At 35.8% G+C, this 19,376-nt stretch overlaps 1 protein-coding gene across 1 annotated transcript in view; it reads left to right on the forward strand.

Annotated features, from left to right (window-relative positions):
• LOC120077404 (serine/threonine-protein kinase ATR) overlaps positions 1–19,376 on the forward strand; it is a 37,058-nt gene that overhangs the window by 10,105 nt on the left and 7,577 nt on the right. The window contains exons 3-21 of the mRNA XM_039031287.1: positions 4,352–4,600; positions 4,928–5,154; positions 5,352–5,460; positions 5,665–5,860; positions 5,973–6,085; positions 6,312–6,458; positions 6,744–7,323; positions 7,414–7,574; positions 7,795–8,031; positions 11,709–12,009; positions 12,234–12,378; positions 12,625–12,737; positions 13,379–13,713; positions 13,868–13,989; positions 14,971–15,115; positions 15,260–15,829; positions 15,924–15,999; positions 17,003–17,324; positions 17,966–19,219. Of these exons, the coding sequence (XP_038887215.1) occupies positions 4,352–4,600; positions 4,928–5,154; positions 5,352–5,460; positions 5,665–5,860; positions 5,973–6,085; positions 6,312–6,458; positions 6,744–7,323; positions 7,414–7,574; positions 7,795–8,031; positions 11,709–12,009; positions 12,234–12,378; positions 12,625–12,737; positions 13,379–13,713; positions 13,868–13,989; positions 14,971–15,115; positions 15,260–15,829; positions 15,924–15,999; positions 17,003–17,324; positions 17,966–19,219 (5,402 nt within the window). The remainder of the gene's footprint in view (positions 1–4,351; positions 4,601–4,927; positions 5,155–5,351; positions 5,461–5,664; positions 5,861–5,972; positions 6,086–6,311; positions 6,459–6,743; positions 7,324–7,413; positions 7,575–7,794; positions 8,032–11,708; positions 12,010–12,233; positions 12,379–12,624; positions 12,738–13,378; positions 13,714–13,867; positions 13,990–14,970; positions 15,116–15,259; positions 15,830–15,923; positions 16,000–17,002; positions 17,325–17,965; positions 19,220–19,376) is intronic.

Consider the following 19,376-nt stretch of genomic DNA (forward strand, 5'->3'; position numbering starts at 1 on the left):
AAAAAATAAAATAATAATAATAATAATAATAAAAGGAAAATAGTATAACTTTAATTATATTTTTTTTCCTTAACCCACTTTATACTATTTAATTCCTTTCCTTTTTCCAAAAATAATTAATTCCTACCATAAAATTTTTCAATTGAAAATCTTTTGAATAAATTCCACGACAACACTTAAATCCTCGCATTTATACTTTAAATTCAGAATTCCAAACCTATCCGTCAACTAAGGACAATTACTGGAAAGAGAAAAGTTTTACAAATAAATAAATAAATAAATAAAAAGGTATGGGATGTTACATAACGAATGTTGATTAGCTCCATCAAAAAGAGTTTAGCCAGCTAATCTCAGATCGTTGGAGCTCATGATCTATAGGTCCATTAGGTTCTCCTACTAGCTCATATGGAATAAACTTAGAATAGTATGATAGAATGATTCGAATTGTTCGAATTAGGTGAAGAGAAAGAAACTGACAAGTATATATGATATAGTAGTCGGTTTTCAGTTTAGAAATACAACTTTAACGATTAAATGTGATTTAACTATCAAGAATATGAATACGTTCATATTCGGAAGTTCGGAAATAATGGAAATGGTCAAAGATGTAAAAAGTCAAAGAATTGACTTTTGACTTTGAAAAGTCAAACTTTGACCGGTTTATATTCAAATGTGATTTGAATTTCGAGAAAATGAATACGGATTCATGCTCAGGAGGTCAAAATTAGTCAACACGGAAAAAATCATAAAAAGTCAAAATGTTGACTTTTTGGTCAAAATTTGACTTTGACAAAATGACCATTTTGCCCTTTGACTAAAGTTAGTGAGAAAATCGAAACTTTTATTGGATAATTCCACTAATAAGATAGTAGGCTAGGTGTTGGCTTATAGTGGAGACATCAAGCCCATTTAGATAGTGGATTTTTAGGTGTTGAGTTTTTATGAATTTGTTTCATGCAATTTTTGCATTGTTTTTTCTATAAATTTGGGCTTTCAAATTTTCAAATTAGATAAAAAAACTTTTGACAATTTTGCTAAAATGAGTTTCTAAATTGGGCTGAAAAAAAACCCAACCCAAAATCAATCCATCTCCTATTTTCATCTCTTTCTTTCTCTCGGTTTCTTCATCCATCGGGTCCCACAACCCAATTCTGAGTCCAGAGGATAGTAGGTCAGCTCTAGTGGTTGTCTAGTTCGTGTTTGGCGGAGATAGAAGTATTTCGGGAGCTTCAAATGTAATATTTCAAAAAAACCCTAATTAATTAATTTAGGGTCGTATGTTATTTTTGTACAATTAGAGTAAAATTGGTCCTCAATTCCGATGCGCATGCCTATTTTTCCATTATAAATTTTAATCCCAAATTCAAATCCTCAAAATTTAGGTTCTTATCTTCTAACTAAATTAAATGGTGGATTAGACCTCAAATATATTTCAAATTAAAATTTGGTCATACTCTAAATTTTATCTCAAATTCAAATCAAATTTAGTTTTTATCCTCAATCCAAATTAAAATGGGAAAAAACTCAAACTAAATTCAAATTTCTAAGCTTTTATCTCCAAATCAAATTAAATCGAGAATAAAACTTGAATTAAAATTTTGGTCATATTCCAAACTTCATACTAAATTCAAATTTCTAATCTTTTATCTCCAAGTCAAATTAAATATGGGATAAAACTTGAAGTTCTTCTTAAAGTAAAGTTTGGCCATGTCCCGAACTTTATCACAAATTTTAATTGAATTTATGTACTAAATTCATGATTTGATTAATTTGATATATCGAAGTCAATAATAAATTACTTGTATTTCGATTCCAACTTCATCTTTTTTTTAGATTCATCCACCCACATTTATCATAAATCTAAAAAAGGGCATTTGTTGAAGGAGAAATTTTTTGACCAATCACAAATTGCCACATCATTTACTAAATTAATGGCGAGATTTCAAATCATCGGGACCAATTAGGAGTTGCCATGTGGTTTCATCACAAGCGTTGAATTGAGTAAAATTAATTTGATCCAATTTGATATTATAATTTGGGGTTATAGTCCAATTAAGCCCCAAATGGGTTTAATTTGGCCCAAATGTCAAGGCCCAAGTCCAGCTAATTGGACCTAAGGGTCAGACCCATAGATCAAATCCAAGCCCACGAGCCCCATCAGAAAACTCTATAAATAGAGGAGCTCTCTTCATTGGTGAGAGTCAGCTAATTCTACATTCCATAGAGTCTAGAGATAATTTTCCTAGTAATAGAACATCACGCGTTCCGCTTCTTCAAGTCAAGCGTACGCATTCAATTGAGAGAGAATCGAAGGATCAAGTACTTGAGATCGAACCACATCGCATCAAATCAACATTAGCATCAACATCAACTCAAGTTCAACTCCGTGAAACAAGTTTCTTCGAAAACCTCGTGCGAATCTCTTGTACACATAATTTTGTATATTGTATTGAAGAATTAGTTTAATCATAATATAACATAAAAACGAATAAATAGACACAAACAAATCCAACAAAAGAAAGAAACCAAGAAAGAAAGAAGACACAAAAGTAAAAATACTATAAAGGGAAATATTAATTAGGAATAAATCCCTAATTTACTTTAACACTCTTATTCTCGCTTTATATATTTTTGAAGCTTTATACACATACATTTTATGCATAATCTTTGTTTTGATTCTATAATTTTATCAATTATGTGAAACTAAAAATGGGAACGATCTCCACTTCCGCTACGAAACCTTCGCCGGTTTCCTTTCAATATCGAAATTTATATATTTTTCATATTTTACTTTTTTTTTGAAAATTTTATATTTTAAAAAATTTAAAAATCAAAATCAGTCACTAAAATCCATTTAAATTTTTTTTTTGAATAATTGGTAATTGATTTGAGAATTCGAAATTTGGCTAGAGATTTAAAAAATTACATAAGATTTTGATATAATATCATAATCAAATTTGGAGAAATTTTGAAAATATGTAAAATTTAGGAAGATCAACCTCTCTGATATGTACCGAGAAAGGCCCAAAAGAGCCAAACACAAAGTTAGAAAAAGCTAATTTCTTTTAACGTGGTCGATCTTGTTCGAGATGGACCGTGAAAGTTATTTGAACGAGTTTTCAAAAAGGGTGCCAATTTCTTAAAGTGAAAACTTAAGGTGTTATTTCTGATAATTTTCCGAGTTACCTCGTCTTTTGCAAATGGATTATCAAATAAATTTTAAGGATGATTTGGGTTAGTTCATTCGATATTTGGGGTCGTTTGGGATGCTGAGTTGAGATAGAATGTATGGAGTTCATATGTGGAGTGCAGAGTTATTTGGTATGAGTTTATATGTCTGTGTTTGAGGTGTAGAGTTGAGTTCATATGTCTGTATATCTTATGTCATTTTTTGTATGCTTTTATGATTATTTTTGTTTATTTTGAAACTTTTTTATTCAATAATTATAACCATCTTTATGTTGAATAAAATATGAAATGCATTTTTTTAAAAAAAAAATTTAAAACTTTTCTTTCTTTCTTTCTCTCTCTCTTTCTTTCTTTCTTTCTTTCTCTCTTTCTTTCTTTCTCTCTTTCTTTCTTTCTTCCTTTTTAAGGCATTGAACGACAATTAACTCATTACATTTTTCTTGTAGAAATATGACTAAATAAAATAAGAAACTAAAGGAAATCGAAACATTTGATTATAGCTAATTTTTCTTCATGAATTTCATTATTATCTTCTTATTTTTCTTCTTTTTCTTGTTGTTACTTTAAAATCAATGAATATTTTTAAGCAAATTTATAAGATGTAAAATTGAACGTTGTGAATTCTTTAAAAAAAAAATGGAAGAACTTTGGGTCTAACTAAGACATCGAGTTTTCTATTTGATCAATAGATTCGTAAATTTTAATACATTTAAAAATGTAATATATCTTTTAGACACAATAAAAAAAAAGACTTATTCAATACAAATGTGAAATTTTATAAATTTATTAAATACTTTATAGAATTTGGAGATTAAAAAATACAAAATTAATTGTTTTATATATTTATTTGATACAAATATAAGAGTTGAGAGATTAAATTTATATATGTAAAATTTTTTAACCAAAAATTAAATAAAGTATTGTTTAATGGTTGAGATTAAGTTAAAATATGATTATCAAAAACCACAAAGAAAATTAAGGGTATTTTGGTCATTTCGTTCATCCAAGTTGGTGTCGCTCGCATGAACTTGCTTTGGTTTTACCTTCATCAAAAATCCAATTTATTCAGAGAATTTGGGGACGTGTTGATGTGTCGACGATTACACTTCTGGAGAATGGTTTGATTATCTTTAAATTTCTCAAGGTCGAGTCCTATGACTAGGTGCTGGAGAATGGTCCATGGTACTTAGGTGGCAAACTTATCTTATTGCGACGATGGTCTCCAGGTATTGTTCCTGAAACTTTTGTATTTGATTTTGTTCCAATCTGGATTAAATTGGAGCGTGTTCCCCTAAAGTTGTGGACGAATAAGGGTTTAGTTGTGTTGGCTAGTGTTGTGGGGATGCTTGTCTCTTTTGATGTGGCTACTAGAGAGAGACGTAGGTTATCACTTGCTAGAGTATGTGTTGAGGTAGATGGGGATTCTTTGATGCCTCGACGGATAAGGGTTTAGTTGTGTTGGCTAGTGTTGAGGGGATGCCTATCTCTTTTGATGTGGCTACTAGAGAGAGACGAAGGTTATCGTTTGCTAGAGTGTATGTTGAGGTAGATAGGGATTCTTTGATGCCTCCCTCAATAACTGTTAGAATGTGTGGTCAATAATTTATTATCCCAGTGGTGTATGAATGGAAGCCACGTAAATGTGGTTATTGTGGATCTTTTAGGCATCTTACGGCTGTTTGTAAGGCTAAAAGTGTGCCAAAGGACTAGGACTTAATTATTATGGCAATTACTGAAGGGTCCTCGGGAGTTAAGGATGATATTGGGTGTGGTTAGTGGTGGGAAGGGCGTTAATTCTGTAGTTAGAAATAGTGGTGAAGGGTGTGATAATGAGTTTACTTTGGTTAGTCGTCGTCGGCGTGAGAAGGGAGTGGTTGGAGGTAGGGCTAGTAGTAGGTCGTCGGGTTCTTCTACACCGAGTACTAAAGTTGTTCGGGGTTCCCTTGGGATTATGGGATTTGTGAAGTATGTGGATAAGCGGAATTAGTTTGACATCTTAAGGGATAAGGGAAGGGATTCGTTGGCGTTGGCTGTAATGCATCCTAACCCTGATCCGTTATATGTTATGGATGAGTTTACTGGGAGTACGGATAGGAGCTCGATGGGGGGTGATAGGTTTGTTCCCTTGTCAGTATCATGATTTGGTGTTCCTGGAATGTTAGAGGGTTAAATGACCCTGTTAAGTGTAAAGTGGTGGCAAATTTTCTTACTTCTTCTTCTGTTACTTTCTGCTGTTTGCTTGAGACGCATGTTTATCGGGAGAATTTTGATGTGATGATGGGTAGGTTTGGTGATGCTTGAAGTTGTGTGGGTAGCTATAGTGTGTGAGGTGTTGGGAGAATCTGGATAATGCGATAGAAGAGTGTCTATGGTTTTACTCTGGATGTCAGGGGTGATCAGTTTATTTATGGATCCTCAGTGGATATTATTGCTAATGTTTAGGTTTGTGTTGGTGTTGTTTATGCCTCTAATTAGGTGAATGGTAGGCGAAACTTGTGGTCCCAGTTGATCGATGTATGTACCTCGTGGCAGCTTCCTGGAGTTTTTTTGGGTGATTTTAATGCTATTCGTAGTAGTTCGGAGGATTTTGGTGGTTGTCCTAACTTGAGAGTGATGGAGGAGTTTGATGGGGCATTGTTGGAGGCGGATCTAGTTGAGATGGGTGTGATAGGTAATTGGTTTACTTAGACAAGTAAAGTTCAGGGGAATGGTATCCTACACCGGTTGGATCGTTGTTTATCTAATAAGGTGTGGAAGGTGGCTTTTCCTTATTCGGAGGTTAGGGTTGGGGAGGGATCTATTTTCGCAGTCGGTGTATGCGAAGGCAGCTCGAGTCACTGAGGTTTTCTGGTCAGTGGCTAGGTTAGAGGAAGCGTCGCTCCGACAGAAGGCTAAGGTAAGGTGATTGGAGTTAGGTGATATGAACACGACATTTTTTCATCGTTGTGTTTCGTTCTCGTCATAGTTGCAGTGGTCTGCTATCAGTTGTGGATGCTGGGGGTACCCGTCAGACGATGCATGATAGGGTGGTGATGGTGGTAGTGGATTTCTTTCGAGGTAGTTTGGAGAGTCAGCCTTTTGGGTATAAGGATCTTACTGTCCGGATTGGGGATATTGTGTAGTTTAGCTGGCCCGTGGAGGGGGTGGAGGCACTTGGTCGCCTAGTGAGTTGGGATGAGATTCAGAAGGCTTTATTTTTTATGAAGTATGGGAAGGCTTCTGGGCCTGATGGGTTTTCGGTGGATTTTTACAGATCTGCTTGGAGTGTGGTTGGGGTTGATTTATGTGATTTTGTGCTAAATTTTTTTTAGTCTTGTTATCTACCTAGTGGAGTTAATTCTATTGTTATTTCTCTTATCTCTAAGAGGCCGGGAGCAGATCGTATGGAGGACTTTCATCCTATTTCATGTTGTAATGTTGTATATAAGTGTATCTCGAAGGTCCTTCTGATAGGTTGCGGTTGTGGTTGCCTTTTGTCATTAGTGGTAACCAGTCTGCGTTTGTTCCTAGTAGGTCGATTTTTTATAACATTTTGTTGTGTCAGGAACTTGTAGGACTATAAGTTAGACAGAGGGAAGCCCAGATGTGTGTTGAAGGTTGACTTACAGAAGGCCTGTGATTCGATCAATTGGGATTTCTTGTTTGGTGTGTTGCTTGCTATTGGTACTCCCATTCAGTTCGTTAGCTGGGTAAGGGCTTGTGTTACTTCGTCAACATTTTCTGTGATGATTAATGGGTCTCTTGAGGGATTTTTCCCGTGGAGGAAAGGGTTGAGGCAGGGGGATCCGTTATCTCCCTTTTTGTTTGTGTTGGTGATGGAAGTGTTGTCTCGGTTGTTAAATAAGCTTTCTGAGTCGTTTAGGTTCCATGATCAGTGTAAGCGTGTGGGCTTGACGCATCTGGCCTTTGCTGATGATTTGATGATTTTATGTGCAACAGAGAGGGTGTCTCTGGAGTTTGTGAAGCAGGTTCTGGTGGAGTTTGCAGAGTTGTTTAGGTTAGTTGCGAATGTGGGGAAGAGTTCCATGTTTATAGCGGGAGTGGATTCTAGTGTTGTTGGGGATCTTATCGCATTTATGGGGTTTAGCCTTGGTTCGCTGCCTGTTAGGTATCTCGAGTTACCTTTATTGGTTGGTAGGTTGAGAGTTATGGATTGTGTGCCGTTGATTCAGAGGATTACAACTCATATTAGGAGTTAGGTGGCTAGTTCCCTTTCTTTTGCAGGGAGGTTGCAACTTGTTAGGTCTGTCTCTTATCAGGTGTTTCGGTGTAGTATCTTAGTGTTATCTGCCTGTGTAACTCATGAGGTTGAGCATCTATTGCGGAGCTATTTATGGAAGGGTAGTGTGGGGAGTCGGGGTGGTTCAAGGGTGGCTTGGGATGAAGTGTGCGTGCCGAAGGGTGAGGGAGGGTTAGATGTGAATCATGTGGCTTCATGGAACTAGGTTACTATTATGAAGTTGCTCTGGCTTCTTTTAGTTAAGTCGGGCTCATTATGAGTGGCGTAGATGGAGGTGTATATCTTGCGTGGGCGGTCTTTGTGGGCAATTTGGTGTGAGGTTGTAATTCTTGGTGCTTGAGGGCTATCTTGTGGTGTAAAGATAGATTCAAGCATCTGGTCCGTTTGAGGATGGGCGATGGAAAGTCATGCTTTGTATGGTGGGACTCTTGGTTGTCGAGGGTGCGACTTGGATACATATGAGTCAAGGGTGGTTGGAGATGGAGAGAGTAGTTTGGAGTGCGAGTGTCGCGAGTTTATCGATGGTGAGGGAGGTTAGAGTGGTCTACAGTGTCATGAGAGTTGCTTTGAGATCTGGGTCTATACAGGCAGTGGGGCCTAAGGTGAGGGGAGGATTATTGGGTTTGGGCCAATGCGAGTGGTCGTTTTCAATTGCTAGTGCGTGGGATCACTTGCATCCTCGTCGTCCTAACAGATGTCTTCGGTAGGTTTTTGTGGTCTAGGGTGGTGTCCCCTCATTCCTTCTATGTATGGTTAGCAATGAGGGACATGTTGGGTACGCGGGATTGGTTGAGAAGGTGGGGTGTGTCGTGGGAGGGGTGTCTATTGTGTGGGGGAGTCTGAGTGCAGAGGCATCTATTTTTTTAGTGTGGGTTCAGGAGAGAGGTGCGGTCGGGGGTAGTGCGTCAGTTGGGTTCCTCTCATCGGGTGGCATAATGGGATGTAGAGTTGAGTTGGGTGTGTCGAGTGGGGTGGGGTAAAGGGGTGCGTAGTAAGTTGTTCTGTGCCTTCTGGTGTGCTTCCATCTACTATATCTAGCAAGAGCGTAATCACCGGCTCCATGGGGGTCGGCCAAGGATGGTCTCTCCTGGCGGCTTGACTTTCTTGGTCTTATCTAGTTTTCCTGGCGGGTTGATGTTTTTCTTCATTTTGTTTTTGCTGTTGGTCTTTGTTTTGTTGTTGGCTCCAATTGTGGGGCTTTCTTTTTTTGTTCTTTATTCTTTATCTTATTCCCTGGTGGACTGTGATGTTTTGTGTTTGGTTTGGCTTTGTTTTTACCGAGCCCTATCTTGGCTTCTGCTTGTTACTTTGTTGCTTGGATCCCGGGCTGTGGAATCCTTCTTGTTGTTGTACAATATATTACCTATTCAATATATATATATCCAATTTGCCAAAAAAAAAAAAGTCGCAAGTTTGCTGTCCTAATTTTTCAATTTGCGACTGGCAAGAAAAATTGGCTGGCAGGGCAGGCGTCTGCCTGATGTGATTGGTGAAGTCTAATAAAAAAATCAAATCTCTTTTATCGATGCAAAACAACTACATTTTTTTCTAAATATTTTGTAAACAACTATATTTTACTAAATATATTTTTAAACCACAATAATTTTTAAAACGATTGGTGGATTAATTGTTGTTCATTATCGAAAAAAAGAAAGAGAGAAAGGAGAAAATTAAAAAAGAAAAGAAAAAAATTATAATCCATATTTTATTCAAATAAATATTAATAGAATTATTAAATAAAAAATTTCAAAATAAAATATAATAATCATGAAAGCAGATTATTTAGAGTTAAAAAAACTGTATAAGATATCCTAAATATATGAAGTTAACTCTACACTCCAAACACAAACAAAAAAACTATACACCCCAAATACAAACATATGAACTCCACATATATATGAGTTTCAGATATTATATCTCAACTCAACGTTTCAAACAACTCCTTAAAACTCGCTATATTCAAATTTCGATAAAAATTGATGTATTATCAATAAAAATAAAAATATTAATTTACCATTTTATATTTTAGCTCATTACTTTCACATGTCAAATTTAGTCCATATACTTCTGGAAAAAAAAAATCTCAAAATATCTATTTTATTGCTACTTGAAAGCACCATAAAAGTGTTATATCTCTTAGCTTAATTTAGCTATGTTCGTAACTTTTATATGTTTTATTATCCAATTTTGTAGGTATTAATCATCTTGAGAGGTAGAACGATCATTCGGAGAAAAAAACAACTAAAAAAAGAGCTTTGGAGCATCAAACATGAAAATAGTAGAAATTACAAAATTGCCTCTACGGCCAAGCACTTTGCATTGTGCTCGGTGCTCAAAGGCAGAATGCTTAATACGAGGGAGCACAGTGGTGCTACCCTAAAGCGCAACTACACTATGTAAATTGACAAAAATGGAGCACAACGCACACACAGACTATAACAACATAGCCTATAGCGCAGTTGTGCTCTACCCTAGCGCCGAGCACAATTGCGCTCCTTACTTTGTATAGATAGATTTTTAATTTTTTTAGAAGAGGAATGCCCGATTTTCACATAATTTCTAGATCTTTGCCTTAGTTCTTCATCTTTTTCCCCTTCATTCAATTATCTTGTAATTTCTTTGAAGATTCTTGCAGGATGCTACGCTAAGGTGAGTTCTTTTCAGTTTAGGGTTGGATTTAATCCTAATTTCTTGCTTATGAGACTTTAATTTCCAATTCTTTGATGAATGCTTTGTGTAATTTTTGTTCTCGAATGATAATTCAACTTCTATGCATTGAATTTTTGAGTTTCTTGTCAATTCTTTATAATTCTTTGATTGCTAGGGTAACATGATAGGTGTTTTTAATCTCAAAAGAACACGACTAAATATGCTTGTGTATGATCTAGGTTATTTAAGATAATCTTTTGATAACATTGCATGATTAGTCGATTTCAATAACCATTGAATTAATAACCTAGACTTTCCGGCTTATTAATTCGACTTAACTAGATTACCTTTTCGTAGTGTGGATGCTTGATTGATATGGACGCTATCAAATCCAATTAATTGAAGTATCTAGTTTGATTAAGAAATCAATCATGAAATCAGGACATGCATTTCTAGGCTTTTAAGATACATGAGCTAAGATAATAATTAGCAAGTATTACATATAATTAAAGGTCGATGAATAACCAAGAAATTGGGAGGATTCCTAATCCTTATACTAGATTTTTTAAAATCAACTCAATTCCTTTTCAATTACACTTTTAAATCTCATTGCAATAATCAATCAACAAAAGTCCCCCTTAGTTACCGTTTGGATTCATTCATAGGCTAATTCACCTCAAGATTCTCTGAGGTTTGACCCCGTACTTACCGCTTGTGCTATGTAGCAGTATAAGTTGTAGGATCAGTGAAATTATAAATATTATTTGTTTAGTGAGAGTTTGTAGGCGACAACAAATTCAAGCCAACACTAGCATATTGTCAATTTATTAATAATAAAAAATTACTGCCAAGGCGAACATGACTCAACGGACATATAAATATATCAACAACAATAGGTATGTGATTCGAATACGTCACCTCCTATCGTATTATTACTAATCATAACAATAATAAATTGTTAGAGTAAGTTCAACTCAATGACAAATGATAATTGGAGACTTAATACATGAATTAACCTATAACAAGACTTCCACGTTTAAATGGTTTAAATATATACTTTTGAGTTTCAATTAAGAAGTGAGAAGTTCAAATATCAATATAAATGTGAAGTCCACTAATACTTATGGATACAAATTTATAGTGTGAACAAAAAAGTAGTGCTAGAAATTTTCTTACTTATTATCGAGGTTAGAGCCTTAGGGACGTTTGGGTAAGGATTATTTAAGACTATAATAACCACATTCTGCTACGGTAGATACTATTTTGTAATCCTAATAAACTACAATTAACACTATTTCAAAATCTCGTTTGCTACAATATTTATTATTTGTTACAGATTTTACTACCTTACATTCATCATTTTTTATTATTTGCTATAATGTTTATTATTATTTTTTAAACTAAAATAGTTTACACATCAAACGCATACTATTATAACTAAATTAAAGTAATCTACCCCAAATATAAACTATCATAATTGAACCATGATAACTTAAGATTATAATAGCCAATTTCCTGTCTCAAATGCTCCACCGGGGTAGGTTAGATTTTCCAAATATGTAGACATTAAAAAATAAAAAAAAAACCACATTGTAGAAAAAAGAAAAAGAAAAAGAAAGAAAAAGAAAAGAAAAATCTTTCGGTGAGAGACAGTGGGAGTAAGTTGAGTGGCGGAGAGAGTGAACTTTTATATAAGGCGGCAAAGGAGCACCCACGAAGGCTTTCGAAAAATGGAGGGAAGACGAAGACCTTGAGCAACTGTAGCTATCTTGCCATGGCGAATCTTTCCAGTCTAGTTCACGAGCTTCGGGAACGTATAGCAGCTTCCTCATCCACTCCTCCTAATCGCGCCGATGACATTGGTCTCGAAGTCCGATTTCGCGCCGTCCTTCCCAATCTCCTCCACACGTACGTCGTTCCCTCTTCCTCAGGTTCCATTTCTCTGCACTAGTCTTTCTTTTGCCTTCTTCGTTCATCTTCAAATGCTTATCCTCTCTTTTTGGTTTTGAATCGCATGAAATCATCATCCGGTATAACTAAATTGAACGGAAGTGTTTTTTTTGTTTATGGCATTGTTTATCACTAACTTGCACATTCGTTGGCGAATGGAAAACTGCACTTATTTGAAGTTGAATTCCATTTCTGTTTCTTGCAGTAAACGAGAGAGAAGTAGTTGCTGTATTGAAGCTCATCTCGCACACGGCGAGGAACTTTCCTGGCGTTTTTTACCATGGAAAGGCTAGCGCCGTCTTGCCTGTGATTGTTCGGATATTGCCTTTTTTTGCGGAGACCGCTATCCAGTCAGTAATATATCTTATTGTTCGTTATTTAGCTTTCTTTTTATTATCATTTCGGGAGGTTCGTTAAATGAGAACTGTAGCGATCATTTCGATGACAGGTTCAAATACTTTTGCAATGTTTAAATCAATAGAAATTTGTATAAACAACTAACTGGATTTTATAGGGGAAAGAGGACAGTCTGGGTTATATTTTCACGCGTGCCTGTTTGTTTCCTAATCTAACAGAAATTAGTCTTTTGACTCCAGGGCACGGCATGGAGTCATTTTTGAAACAATTGGTTCCCTTTTATCCTTGCTTCGTACTGGAGCACGGGATGCATACCGTCAGTTTTTCCTTGATGCCATGTCAGTCGTCGAAGGTAAGCAGGAAATTCATGTGACTTTGTAAAATGTATTTTCCTGTATAAACTTGACCTATTTGTTTGTTGTAATACGCTTTTACCATTTGTCAAATTACATGAAAGGTGCTACATTTGGATATTCAAAAGTGTGGCCAGGGTCACGGGTTAAGTTACAGGTTGATTGCTGCTTTGGTTCAAGCTATTGCATCTTGCATTGCTTATGAAATGCATGAATGTGATTAAGCAATTTAAAAAGTGTTAGTAAAGTCTGAGTCTCTCAGATGCTTAGTTACATGCGTTATTTGATTTCAACCCATGGACAATGTTGAAGTCTTAAATTGTAGGAGCAGTAGCCCCTAACTCATTTTTCTTGAAGCATTGAAAAGAAGAAATTTTGATAAGATGAAAAGATTGCCAGTGTATTTTCCACTGCATTGGGCCCTTAACTTTTGGTTTATGATGGGGGCGGGGAGAGAGTGTTGACTTTTTTTCACTGTTTCTCTGGTTTGACTTTGAATCTTTGTTTCTTTTTACAATTTATCTTTGTACACTGGGACATTGACTTCTGCAAATTCATTTTTCCTTAAAATTTTAACTGCATGTGTAACACCTTGTATTTCATTATTCGAGGGTGCTCAGATTCCATCTCTTTAGTGCAGATATTTTATACACTGCATCACTTGGCACTGATACTTCAAGCTTTGTGGAGTCCACAAGTATCAATTTGAATTGTTTCTGCGAATCTTTGAAGGGAATCTTTGAGGATCCCGATCATCTTGGGGATCTTCCAGAAATCAACAGGCCAACTAATGGCTCTGGTATTTTAATAAATCTAACGGGGAAAAAGAGGTGGCGGCCTTTTGCGACTTGGATTATTAAGCTTCTAGGTAAATGCTTGGCTGAGGGGACTGTGTATGTTGAAGGGCTTATCAGTATGTCAGATGTTTCAGCAGCATGTTCATTATTATGTTATGGGGATGCTGATTTGCAAATGGTAAGTGGATGGTGTATTGGTAGCAATTGGAATTAGAAATGTTTAGCACTATTGAACTTTACAACGTTGTTGATAAAAATTCCTCGACCAAGTAGTTTCCCTTGTTTATGATGATAATATTCTGACAATCATCTCAAATTTAACTTTTTGGAAGGCATGCTTTGACTTTGCACGCATTGTTGGATTGGTGATAGATGACGTCGTTCCATATCAGCCTTTAATCCAGTCAATTTCTACTATATTAAGTGAAGACAAACAGGGGCTTCCTGTATTTAGGTATGTGTTGAGTTAAAGAAAGTGGGAAGTTGGCAATATAATGGTTGGAAAGAAGAAATCTATATTACCCCTATTCCTTGTCCGTTCCTTTTAGTTTTCCCATGAATTCCTTTATTCTCTCTTTCTGTACCTGTGAGTTTGGTCCTTGGTGAGATTTCATGTTTCTCTTTGAGCTACAACTTTGAAGAATTTTTGTAATTACTCTTTAGACAACACTTTACTTACCTTCCTGATCCTTAGGTTCTATTGCTCTTTGTTTCCATATTGTATATTGAGCTTTTGTCTCATTTCATTATCTTAATGAAAGAGACCGTTTCCTTTAGAAAAAAAAGACAACACTTTACTTACTTGGAACCCCTTTCCTTACTGGGGTTTGTGTGGACTTGGTTTCTTTGTATGCCCTTGTATTCTTTTCATTTATTCTTAATAAAAGCAGTTGTATCTGTAGAATTTTCTTTTTCTAAGTTTATATCGGATACAATATAGAAAAGTTAGTCTATAATTATAATAAGACAACTCTACAAGCAGTGCACATAGTTTATAGAAGAATCTACATTTCGGACGTCTTTCATCAAGAGGCCTCAATCCTTATTTCAAATTAAGTACCATGGGTTGTGGCATGATGGTTAAAAGGAGTCGAAAATTATGGTGTCTCTGAGGTCTTGAGTCCAACCACTTGCTTAGGATAACATATTTTTTTCCAACGTTCAGTGTTCTCTCGTTGAGCAGTTGTCCCCTGATAGAGTTGATTTAGTTTGCTTCACACGACAGCTAAAAGAAATCCCTCTCTTATATTTCATGAGACTGTCATCTGTGAATTAGTTAGTTAATCTTTTAATTTTTTTCCCCTGTTGGCAGGATGACTGGTTTTTTATAGGTAAATATAAGCTAATCAGTGTCTTCCAGCAACTTTTTAATAACATGTATCTAACATATTTACTTTATTTACTTGTGCATTGTAATACTTTGTTTATTTGGCAGGAACACACCATATGATACTTCTATTGGAGGTTGTCTTAATGTGCTATACTCCAACTGTTGTGATGATGTTGTCAAGCTAACTGCTGCAGACATGGTTGGCATATTTTCACAGTCCCTGTGGAGAACCAGGAGCATGGATCTCAAGGTTAATTTACATTCCTAATGTCATTACTAGCAACAATTGAACTTTCTGACATGGTTTGTCACATCCACAATTGCTGATGGCTTTTAGGAACTTACTGGAAGGGATCTCAAATTAATTTCCACCTTTATATTTTGCATTTTTTAGGTTTCATTATGCAATGCATACATGCGGATTGCTAAAATCTGCCCTTCTCATATCTGGAGGCCTGAAATACTCGTTGATATGCTTTCTTTTCCAGAACCTTGCTTAGCTTTGATAGATTGCTTCAAAGCAGTTCTATCTATTCTTGGTCCTGATTATGTTGGAGGCTCTTTACCTGGCATGGGTTTGTTAGAATTGAACAATAAATCAAATGAAAGCTCAAGAGTTGGAAATAAGAGACTCTTTAAGGATTTGGATATTGCCAAGAACAAAAGACCAAAGATCGATGGAGAAATTCTGAGCACTGGAGCTGATATTCTGGTTGAGTGCAAGAAGCCTTGGGTCAAAATTTGTGAAACTGAAGAAACTTATGCAAATAATTTGCATAATTTACTTGTTTCATTTGTTGGATGTTTAAAAGCTTCTTCCATCAGAGATGATGCTCTAAGACCAGAAGTTTCATTAGCAGCTCTTAGCATGCTGTGTATTGCATTCTGTCGGTACCCTGAAACTCATTTGTCCATGGTCATATTTCAGGAGATGGTTTCATGGATTCCCTGGATATACGAGCAGGTGGCTTGATTTACTTTTGTGAATGTTCCATAACTTGTTTCTTATGACCTGGTTTCCCTTTTCCTGATATTAAGAATTGAGATATATTCTACAGGCGAAGAAAGGAAGCTCAATTTCCCTCGATATCTCCATTTTTCTTGAAGGAATTCACAGCATACTTCTCTTACCAAGTAAGGCAATTGTCCAAATCTTCATGTTAGTTTTTTGTAGTTATGCTTTTCCGTAGATGACTGCATCATTTCAGTTTTGTCCATTGGTGCTAGCTAACCACTTGCAATATATTGCCATAGATGCCTGCATAGTTTTATTTTTTATCCATACACAAAAATTCATAAAAGATGAATGTATGTAGTATATTTCAGTTAGCTCACAACCTTATAGATAAACTTGAGAACACTTTGGTTTTGGTATATTTTGGCATCATGGCCTTCTTATCTGACCTCTCCCTATATTTCTTTATCTTCTTGGATAATTCATAATGCCATCGTATAAGTCCTTTCTTCATAGTCTCATGGAACATTCTTCCTTGGGCGATTCAGTTTTTTTAACCTTTGGGGAGGACTAAGGTTCCTAGGAAAGGAAGATTCTTCATATGGCTAATTTTACATGGCCATGCGAACACGATGCATTGTTTCACCAAGAAGTTTCCCTCTCTTGTTGGGCTGTTCTGTTGTATCCTTTGCCTGAAGATGGAGGAAGATCTGGATCATATTTTTTGGCGTTTCACTTGCTCTTCGGATGGGTGTTAGTGCTATGATCAAGGAGTTCTTCCTCAATCCGCCTTGTGTGGAGAATGGTTACTTTTTTTGTAGGTGAGCGGAAAAGAAGTTTTTTTAGAGGGATGGACAAGGACCCTAGTGAGGCTTGGTCCCTTGTTCGCTTTCATGTTTCTTTGTGGGCTTCGGTTTCGAAGACCTTTTGTAAATATTTCGAGTCCCTTTCTGTACGGGGAGGTGTTTTTTTTTTTTAATATAAATTTTAATAACCGTATATTCTTTCATCTTTTCTCGGTGAAAGTTGTCACTCTTATAAAAAAAACACCATCGTTTCTCTTCTTAGAAAAAGATATCGAGATCATGCTTCATCTGAAATATTTTCTGATTTACTCTTAGTTTCTTCTTGTTTGTCGTAGTTGTGAGTGCTGACTATGCCATTTAATTTTGTAATGTACAGCGCATGTATCTTCATGTTTATTTTCACTCTTGTCTGGAAGTAATGGTGAATATGCTGAAACTATGTCTGTGATACTTAAAGTTCCATGGACCCATTCAATCACCAGAACTGAATCTCACAAGCCATCGAAGACAAAATGCATCTCTGTTCAGGTTGCATCAAAAATTACTTCCATCACTAAGACTGAAACTGATCTTGAGGTTCTGGATTTGAGTCTTGTTGATGAAGATGATGAAGTTAGAACTGAGGCTGCCATTTCAATTCCAGTGATTGCTCTATGGACTGGTTTTGACAAGCTATCACAGTTATTTAGGAGACTGGAGTAAGTTGAGCTTTTTCATTTGTATTTTGTTTTAGAGACGTGTTTATGAGTAACTGAATTATCTATTTACAAAAGGCTTTAGACCGAAGAAGGAAATTGAATTTTGTGAAATATTCTTAACTGGGAGCAGAGATCCTGCTTCTGAACTATTTTTTTTTATGGCTTGACATTAAAGATATGAATCAATAGGGTTAGAGGAATTTGTCAATATACTAATGGTCTTCTTTTATAAAAGCTTTTAGACTCTTGTGAGTCTTGTTAGAACTCAAGGACATAGTTATACAATCTATAGAACAGATCCTGATCAAATAAGGTCATTAGACTCTTTGAGTCTTGTGTGTAAATAAAATTTAGGTGTAACTGTAGACTTTGGACACTAGTCTATTTTCTTCATGAAAAGCAAAAGCTGCGAAAGTCCTTTGTATGTAGCAGCTGAAAAACAGAGAGAAAATTATTGGTATTGAAAGGGAGAATATGTAGGCTATATTGAATGAAATGGAAATACAGAAAAATAATGAATATATAAGATATGAATGACATTTTAAGGATATTTGATTTGATCCAACTGGTTTTAATATGCTAGCTTTGTGGGTAATGCCTTTTGCTTAACTTCTCGTGTTTATTACTCATTTGAATTTCAGGATCTTGAAGGGAGAAATGCATGAAAAAGTTAAGAAGATTATCCCATTTTCTCTTGGGTTTTTATCATGTCTATATGGATCTTGCCATTCAATAAATGGTCAAGATACGAGTAGGTGCAAATTATTTTTAAATACAAACAGTGATAGATGCTGCCAGACAGTTGACTATGTGATACAAGGATTTTGGTGTTCAAAGTGTGATCAGACTGTTCTGCATGATCATAAACTTCATACAAATATAATCGAGCCATCTGACTGTTACCCAAAAATGAATTTGGATAGTGATTTTGTCCATTTGATGTTGATATTTTTTGAACTTCTTTTTGACGAGTCTTCAGAAGAGGTTCAATTGTCCTGTGTGGGAACTCTTAGACGAATTCTGGTCCATGGGACTAGGGATGTTCTACATCAAACGAAGAATGATTGGCTTAAATGTGTTGAGTTTTTGCTTCTTAACAGAAAAAAAGCAATAAGAGAAGCATTCTGCCTTCAAATTAGTTCCTTCCTCGAGGATCATATCACAAGCTGCTTTTTCTCGGAAGAAGACATCTCAAACAAAAGGAAAGAGCTAATGTTTTTGGATTTGATTAAAAATGCAGTGGTATCGACTGCAGATCCCCAAATTCTGGACACTATGCTAGAATCTGTAGCAGAGCTCATGACTGCAGTTGATATTCACAGTGAATTTTTCTCCCTTTCTCTTCTATTGTTGATTGATCATCTCGATAATCCACATGTTACAGTGAGGATGAGTGCTTCAAGATCTATCCACAAAGCTTGCCGTTTCCATTTCAATGGGAATTTTGATCTAATATTTTCAAAAGTTGTCCATCTTCGGAATGAGCTATTTGATTATGTCTCTACAAGACTTGTTAGCCGTCCAAAAATTGTACAAGAATTTGCAGAAGCTGTTTTGGGTGTTGAAACTGAAGCACTTGTTAAGAAAATGATTCCTGTTGTTCTTCCAAAGCTGATTGTCTCTCATCAGAATAATGACCAAGCTGTTGAATCTTTATATGAATTAGCTAAATGTGTGGACACAGATATGGTTACGTTGATAGTAAATTGGTTGCCAAAAGTTCTTGCCTTTGTTCTCTACCAAGAAAATGGGAAGGAGTTACGTTTTGCCTTGGAATTTTATCATGCTCATACTGGTTCAAATCAGGAAGAAATTTTTTCTGCTGCATTACCTGCACTTTTAGATGAACTAGTATGCTTTGTGGATGGTGGTGATTCAGATGAGGTCAGTAAAAGGTATGTACTATGTAGCATCAAACCACTCTAGAATTTGCTGTGGAGTTCGGAATTAGACTTTTGATATACCTGTTTTCATTTGTCCTTTTCTTTTTCAGAGTTTGAAACTTTGCCTTTTTTCCTAACTTTACGTATGAGCTTGGGTATTTGTCAGCTT

This window comes from Benincasa hispida, chromosome 5, assembly GCF_009727055.1.
Source record: "Benincasa hispida cultivar B227 chromosome 5, ASM972705v1, whole genome shotgun sequence".
In the NCBI taxonomy this organism is placed as follows: Eukaryota; Viridiplantae; Streptophyta; class Magnoliopsida; order Cucurbitales; family Cucurbitaceae; genus Benincasa; species Benincasa hispida.